Source organism: Nicotiana tabacum, chromosome 10, assembly GCF_000715075.1.
Source record: "Nicotiana tabacum cultivar K326 chromosome 10, ASM71507v2, whole genome shotgun sequence".
Lineage (NCBI taxonomy): Eukaryota > Viridiplantae > Streptophyta > Magnoliopsida > Solanales > Solanaceae > Nicotiana > Nicotiana tabacum.
The window spans coordinates 24482575-24491290 of NC_134089.1; the positions used below are offsets into that span (position 1 = coordinate 24482575).

At 34.7% G+C, this 8716-nt stretch overlaps 1 protein-coding gene across 1 annotated transcript; it reads left to right on the forward strand.

Moving 5' to 3' along the window:
• On the forward strand, nt 1–4230 carry LOC107809986 (mitochondrial import inner membrane translocase subunit Tim9). The gene is made up of 2 exons (XM_016634707.2): nt 1–189; nt 3722–4230. The coding sequence occupies exons 1-2, from the start codon at nt 95–97 to the stop codon at nt 3906–3908; spliced, it is 282 nt and encodes a 93-aa protein (XP_016490193.1). The 5' UTR covers nt 1–94; the 3' UTR covers nt 3909–4230.
• The last annotated feature ends 4486 nt before the right edge of the window (nt 4231–8716 follow it).

Genomic DNA, 8716 nt, shown 5'->3' on the forward strand with positions numbered 1-8716 from the left:
TTTAGGGTTTATTGAAAGGGGTTTTTAATGTTAAGGTAAACAACTGCTGCTTTTGGTTATAATTCAGCCCTAGCAGAAATAAAGAGCTCAAAAAATGGACAAAAGCATGTTAGGTGATTTGGATAATCTTCCTGAAGCAGACAAGCTTAAAATGGCTTCTATGATTGACCAGCTCCAAATCCGTGACAGGTTTTTTTTTAGTTCCATTCTTTTAATTTTGTACATGTTTTGATGTTTAGTTATGAATCTGTTAAAAATTGGGTTAATTATATGATGTTGGTGATGTTGTATTCTTGATTTTCTTTGCTGAGTTGAAATTGTAACATGGTATAAAAAAGCAGAATATATAGCTTAATAACCCAAAAAAAGTGATAAAAGAAATTATCTTTACTTGCTGAAAGAACCCATTATTCTTCATAGACTTGATAAAAAAAATTAATTTTTTTTTCTTTAATGAAGTTAAATAAGTTTACCCTCTTAAAAGAAAAAAAATGTTGATTGAGCTGGAAATCGTTTTCTTGAAAAAGCTGTTTTCCGGGGTTCACTGGGGGGATGGTGGGTATATAGCTATCAACACTAGCCAAAGGTTACTGTAGAAGTAGTTGACGCACATTTGCTGAATTGTTAGAAAAACTTGGACCTCTGCTTGCTTTGATATCATGTCAAACTATTTGGACCTCCTCTAAAATGTTGAGTTGTTAGACCGTTAGAAGAGGACACGTTTATTTGTTTATTTTAGGTCTACAACAACATTAACCTCATACTCCAATTAGTGATGGTTCATCGTGTATCAATTTATCCTGTTATCTTTGATTAGGGTCACACAACTTTTTTTTAAGTCGTACTACCATTTTTGATCTTCCTAAAGAAGGAACTTTAAAATTCTTTTTCTTCTGTAATAACAACAAGTTTGAATGTTGTAAAGCGGAATTGAATGGCTTGCTATTAGCCGAGCTGAGAGCACCCAAAAATGTGAAAAAATCACTAGGTGAATTCTTTCCATCTGTCCAAGACTTCGTAGACAGAGTTATTCTGTAACTGTGCTGGTGGGAGGTAGCAAGTACACCGTGGAATTAGTTGAGGTACGTGCAAACTAGCCTGGACACTACAGTTATAAAACAAAAAATGGTAGCCCAGTTGAGAATAAGTACAAGCCATAGTAACTATCTGACTTCAGAAGTAGCCATTCATTCTTCATATTCAATTCTTTTGTGTAGCTTCTAATTCAAGAATCCTGCACAACAAGCTCCTTTCCACCTCTTGATGTTGGGATCTATGAGAAATCGTAAGAATGATTTACTGATGGTTTGAACTTCTATAATTCTGGCTGCTAACCAATAGGCAGTTAACCCATGATTTTACTTTTCTTACATGCACAAGGTCTAAGTTGTATTATTACTGTGGAGAAGAAATGATAAAGAACTTCTAATCCTCTGAACAAACTTTAACCTGGGTAGTGGTGCTCATTTTCTTCTGTTTCTTGATCTTGCTCTGATATTCCTCTTACTCAGTGTTATCCTTTTGACCGAGAAATTCAGTGTTTCAGTTTTGGAACTCAGTAGATGGGCCCACTCCTCAACCTTTCTCCAATTAAATACTATGTCTCAAACTAATGACATGTGCCTACCACTCATTCTCTTTCAACTACCTTTGCTATTGAACCAAAGCCGTGGGGGTCTTCCACTCAGTATTTATTTTACAATTTTAAGATCAGGAAAAGAGTGTTTCATGTTTCTTTAATATATAAGTAGGATTCATGAAGTCTATTGGGTGTGCCATGAGCAATATTTTTTTTTTTGGGGAAATGGTCAGTATTTTTAGATGTTAACAATCACCACTTAAGAAGGTGTTGCAATTACATCCAAATGTTAGCAATAAGGAATAAAAGAGAAGAGAAAAAGGAAACATCCTTCAATTACTGCATAGTTGGATTAGATGTTGTTGACTGTACAACATACAGTCATAGTTGCTGATAAGTCTTCATAAGCTACTTGGATCATACTGGTGATGAAGCTGGAGCAGTGTTGTCAAACCCGCGCTTAAGCTCTGAAGTGAAACGGAAAACATGTGGAGCGCGTCGCCTCACTAGCAGATGCTTTATTGTCGTTATCAAGGCTCTAAGGCATACTTTTCCTTGCCAATGAGCATAATCCTAAAGAGACAACACTAAACAATTGATATTTCACTTTATCATCATCTTTTTTCAATTTCTTTGTCCATATATTTGTTATTCATGCTTATTATTATTAGTTTTTGACTACAAAAATATATTTATATCTTTTCTCCATTTGCGCCTTTCTTCACTAAAGCCCACACTTTATTTACATTTTGCGCCTAAAGCCCCAAAGAACCTTAGAGTTTTTTGAGTTTTTCACCTTTGCTAACACTGAGTTGGAGAGAGCAATACATGCCTACAAAGGGCGGAAGAAGCAACTAATGATAAGAGCAGAGCTTTAAAATCAGAAGGTTGTCAAGGAGTCATATTGTTTATAAGAAGTGCAGTTGGGGTGTGTGCAAGTAGATTTCTAGTATTAGGGAAATGCAAGTCTAGGTTCAATACTTAAATGCAAATAAAACAGTTGGCATGTGATGATAGTTGCCTCATACTCGAGTTATAAGTTAGTTTAAGTGTTATGTCACTTTGGATAATTTGCTCTCCTTTTCAAGACGGTATCTAGGCATGGTCTTGGGATGAAACCATGTAGGATGAGACTCTAGTTTAGATCCTAACCACAACATGCCGAGAGTTGCAGGTACACAAGGCTTCACAAGCTTGCATGCTCTGGGTCATGTTTGAATCTGGAACTATGTTTTCCTAATATTTGAGTACTTAAGATTGCTTTAGCTCACCTTGGCATGATGAGAATGCCTGTTCTGCAATTTGCCAATTTGAAAAAAGTGTTAGGTTAAAGATGCTACATCTTTGCAATAGCCTTTGTTAATGACACTGTTTGTTGAAGCATGTCAAACATTATTTATAGGACCTTTTACTAGTTTCTCATGGAGCTGAGTTAATCAAAAAAAAATTTCTCAGAAAAGCTTCAATATATTTCTTTTCGTTTTCTACCCATCATTTCATTTAAAAAGAGGAATTACTTTAGTCTAACGAATTTTTATAAAAGCACTTCCTTAGAAAAGCGCAACATGAAAGCTCTCCTCAACAGCCCTTAATATATCTTGCTCAAAGGGGTGCAATATTTATTCTAATGAGGTCCTTCTTAACACTCTATTGGTGGCTTTAGTAAGTCACTTGGATAATAAAATAAATAAATGAAAACATTTGGGTGACTATCTGAATTTTTTGCAAATCATCTTTTAATGCTTGCATGCGATATGGTTAATGTGCAAAAGATATTGTCTAAAATGTTTTCTATGCGACGAAGACAATCTTAAGTTGGTTTTCATCATTCAATTGTCTATCCCTTTTTTTTGAGATTTCCAACTTGCTATTTTCTTCCCCTTGTTTTCAATACCAATTCTGTTCCAATCATGCATGTTCGTGTCGTTTGCCGGTTCTAGAATCTAGTAAATTTGACAAATTAAATGATACATCATGATGATTGTAAGACTGAAGATTTTAGATGTAGTTAAGCACATATGGCTTTGTAGTGTGAATTTTGTGGAGTATAAGATAAATATCTCATAATTCACTTAATTTGCTTCGTGATTTACAGTATTACAACTCTAAAACATCGTCTCATGTTGTCTTGAAACACTGCAGCTTGAGAATGTATAATTCCCTGGTGGAAAGATGTTTCACGGGCTGTGTAGACACTTTCAAACGTAAAACTTTAGACAAACAAGAGGAGACCTGTATTACGCGATGTGCTGAGAAGTTCTTGAAGCATTCAATGCGCGTTGGTATGAGGTTCGCTGAGCTTAACCAAGGTGCAGCCACACAAGATTAAGATGATTCCTATTATATGCATGCAATCCAACTTCTCCATTACCTGAAGTATTTATCTTCTTTAAAGAGTTTCTTGACAAGGAAAAGGGCAGAAGTTCCTAACACAACCTTTATTTTTTATGTTTAACACATTTCCTAGCAAATAGGTATTACTAAAATGTTCTTTTGTTTCTGAAATCCAGGAATTCTTGAGTTTAGAATGAGTTTTTAGTAACTTGAATGTAGCTTGTGACTATATTGAAGAGCACTTGCAATTAAATTTGCATTCTTTTTGTGGCTGTGTTTGAGAAAATAATGTGGTAACCTACTTGCTCCCTAATGAATTGCTGAAACTGGTTACTCAGAGACCTTTGTTCCTTCTTGTTGGCTACTGTAATAGCATGTTTGGCCAAGCTTAAAAAATCAGCTTATTTTGAAAAGTGTTTTTTTTCAAAAGTACTTTTGGTGAGAAGCAGTTTGTGTTTGATTAATTAATTTGAAAAGCATTTCTGAGCAATAATAGTGTTTGACCAAGCTTTTAAAAAGTGTTTTTAAGTGTATTTTTCTCAAAAGTGCTTTTGAGGAGAATTTATTTTTTCTGCTTTTCCAAAATTGTTTCTGCTTCTATTTAAAAGCATTTTTTTTCTTTCTAAAAGCTTGGTCAAACATTTCAACTTTGGAAAAAATACTTTTTTTATTTTATAAAAGTGCTTTTGGCCATACAGGCTATAAATGGTTCCCCATAGTAAGCAATTTCATTTTTCTTTCTTGAGTAATTACAATATATATATATATATATATATATATATATATATATATATATATATATATATATATATACCACTTCTTGGCGCACCAATGGTTGTGGATTAGAAGTCAATGAGATGTGACGATAAATTATGGAAAATTTGAGGTTCAATTCCACCAGACCAAAAAAGATATTTATATATTCGCTGGGTGATTTCTTCCATTTTTTCTAAACTTTAGTGTGCGGAGTTACCTACTGTACTTGTGGAGGTAATAATAATCCGATTGAATAGTTAAGATGCACAAATATGTTATTTAAAAGTAATTGAATTATTCACAATATTTTCAGGTATTATATTAGGCCTCAAAATCAACCTCTACTAGGTCACCAGATTAGCTCCCTTGGAGATGGTTCCTCATTTTCTAGAAACTTGTAAAGATGAAACCAATCTTTTTTACTGTAGTTTGGAGCTTATGTTTTTTTCTTTTTTTAAAACATAGTTTCCAGATTTAATAATTTTAGTTGAAGCGGACAAATGAAAAACGTCACGTGGCAGGTCATCAAAATTTTGAGTGCCAGAAAAATTAATATTTTGGAGGATAGATTTTCTCGAAAGTGTTTAAGAATTCATTCCCAAATGGTTAATGTACCTTGTTCATTACCCTCAATCCCAAATGCTTAGCTTACTTTATTACTATTTATCTATAAATATCTTAAGATGTTGTTCCTTTCTTTAAAAGAAAAGTTTTATTACTTTCAGTTGATGACAGGCTACTAAATAAAAAAAATATTGCATCATTTCGTTGTGCAAAATTGGACATTCATTTCTCAACTTTTTTTTGTGATAAAATGTTATATGTTCAAAAACGATATAAAGATTATTCTAGCTCACTACTTTTGAACTTGATTTAATCACATAATTGAATCCCTTTACACTTCGAAATTGTCATGGGCGGCTTTCCAGCCATGTCTCATGACTCCTTGGGCGCACCCCGTGACGTCCTAACAAGCCTCTTAATGCCTAGCGCCACGGACGGTCCCGTGGTCTTGGTCGCGCCAAGTGACAAGCGCGTATGTGTCTCTATCGCCCCACTGATATCCCTCACCAGCGCCCAGCCGCAGGCAGATGCCAACAGCGCCACGCGCGCAGACCGTGAGGCCAAAGACAATGCTGCTGACAACTGACCTGTTTCTGCCTTGTAGAAAACTAAGTCCTTTTCATTGTAAATATAGAGTAGTTTTATTTCATGTACTTCCATTATTTTTCTCTAGCTTAATCAAGTCTAGTCTTGTAGCTTTGGTTTATTTTTTTAAAGCATTATTAGGAGGGATCAAGCATTCAAAACTTTCTAGCAAGCAAACAATTCTCTGTACTGGTGTCTCTCCCCCTCGACACCACGTTGCCTTTCTGTAATAACTTTCATTAATGCAATCAAGCTTTCTTTCATTCTCAATTCTCATTTCTGTTCTCTCAATTGCTCTTGACATTGGTTTTCCAGTACTAACAATCTCGTCTAGCGTACGGAGGGGACCTCAGTTGGCGGACAACAACTGCACTAGCATCCGTTGCTTAGACTTACGTCGCCCTTCCAAGGAATCTCAGGAAGGCGCCGCGTAACAGTTGGTATCAGAGCCTAGGTTCGACATCGGACGAGGGAACACATTGCCATTGTCACACCTCCTTTTTACCACCCGAGAGGGAGTATAAGGGAGTTTTTCAAATTTAAGTGACATTATTTGAAATGGAATTATTTTATTCAATTTTTAGAGTCGCCACTTGGAATAGTTTATTTGGTGTCTCAAGTCACCGGTTTATTTTTAAATCCCAAATCGAGGAGAATTTTGACTTTATTTAAAAGTTTGTGAACCAGAAATTCTAAGTAAGGAATTCTGTTAACCCGGGAGAAGGTGTAAGGCATTCCCGGATTCCGTGGTTCTAGCACGGTCGCTTAAACTATTAATAATTAACCTATTATCTGATTTATTATACGTTTTAAACCCATTGTGCATTTTTAACTTTATAACCGCCTTTAATTAATTTATGGAATTATTCTGGAACAAGTTACGATTGTCGTACACTTGTTTGTTTGATATACATTGCGAATCATGTCACGGGAACCGTACCCACGATCTACAACACGTTTAATTTATTAAAGTTATGTGGCCGGGTCACATAAATGTACCCCCGAATTTGAAAATTATGTATCACAACTACGTCATGGGAACCATACCCATAGCTATGATAATTTTATTATAAACGCGCCTAAAGCAAACTACGAATGTTCAAAGTATTTTCTATACTAGTTATGAATGTTCCAAGTATTTTTCATACTAGTTTTGGTATTAATGTGAGGGCTATAGATTATAGGATTCATTTGTGGATGGCACGCCTCACTTTATTTCAAAAAATTGTACTCAACTAAAGCAAAATATGGATGTTCATGATTATTTTCCTAAACTACTTTGAGATTATTGTGAGACCATTAAACATATACCAAAATAGCATGCTACTTCGAGTTAAAATAACAGTAGTCAGAAAAATAACTCTTACTTTACACCTTGGAATACAAAGTCAAATTAATGAGATACGAGGAATAGCATATCGAATTATAACAGAACTTCTGTGGATGTACCAAGTCCAATGTTACCCAAAATTTGTAATTTTGAATCTTACTTTCTCTACCTAATATGGCTTCTAAACCATTAACAGATGAGTAACTCCTAAATACTAATAGCATGAGGGTAATTTCTGATCTAATGCAAAGTCATACTAAAGCTTTATAAGATGAAAAAACTAGAGAAAAGGAGGAAATCCCATGGAATGGTAATTAGAGAGCTTAAGCTTTCTATAATTATTACGGTACAGAAGGAACAAACACTTCAAATCTTGAAGGTAGACTTGGCACACTCCAGTTATGGACATCTGAATAGATGATTAAGGCATCAAAATTTCCTCCAAAAGTAATCATTCTAAAAGTATTATTAACTCTAAAGTACGTAAAGCTCTTGGAAAACAGAGTTGTCCACTTCAGAATTGAGCGTGGTAGACAAAGAAGTCCACCTCCATGCCTTTCAAGTTCTCTTTAGCCCGTGTTACAGGTTCCTAGCGACAGTCAGCAGTAGCAAGTCCATTCTATGTTTTATCATGAAAATGAAATTAACATCCTTTCTCAAAAAACAAAAAACTTCATGTACTTTGACAAACCATCTTTTGTGATAAAAACCTTAGAAAATTTAGCCGAATTCCACTCGTTGTCTGAAATTAGATATACACAAACAAATACAAACTGTGGCAGTAGATGAACTAACAACAAATGACTTCATAATCACTGTCCAGAATCAGATCTAGACGAATGAAGGCCTACAATAACAATACATGAACCAAATAATATCATGATTTATTAACGAAAAAATAGATATTCAGAATATTCTTGTGATGACATACCTCTCTGCACAAAGTTCAAATTTAGAAGATAATAAAGCCAAATAAAGCTAGAATCAGCGGGTTTGAAACTCACCAAAGACTCCAACGAACAACAGCAAATCGAAAAGCAAATTCAATTTTTTTGAAAGAAAACAGATGAAACAGTGATCTGAAAATGACCTTGGTTTCAATTGATGCCTTTGTATAGTCTTAACCCCAAATTTCAAGGAAATTTCAGCTTGTGCGCTGGGTTCTTGTTCAAGAGGGGCGGGTTCGTTTCTAGTTCTTTGTTGAAGATGAGGAATCGAGAAGAAGAAAGGCAAAAAGGAGCTGGGTTGCGCCGTTTTTGCTCTTAGGAAAGGAGGTCAAAATCTGATCTTTTTTCTTTCTCAGTCTAGGTTTTCTAATGAGTATCAGATAAGGGCAAGGGGGATGGGCTTGGTTTTTTGGGCTGTTTTGGGGGAATTTGAGTCTTAATTAATTGGACCATTTTAGGAATTGGCCCAATTTTAAAAAAAATAAGACAAAAATATATTCTTCCTATTTTCCTTTTCTTTGTTTTTTCCCTTTTTCTTTTCTTTAATTAATTAAAATCCTAAATCAATCTACTTTTGTAGAAACTAAAATTCTGTATCTATTTTTAACATTAAAACAACTA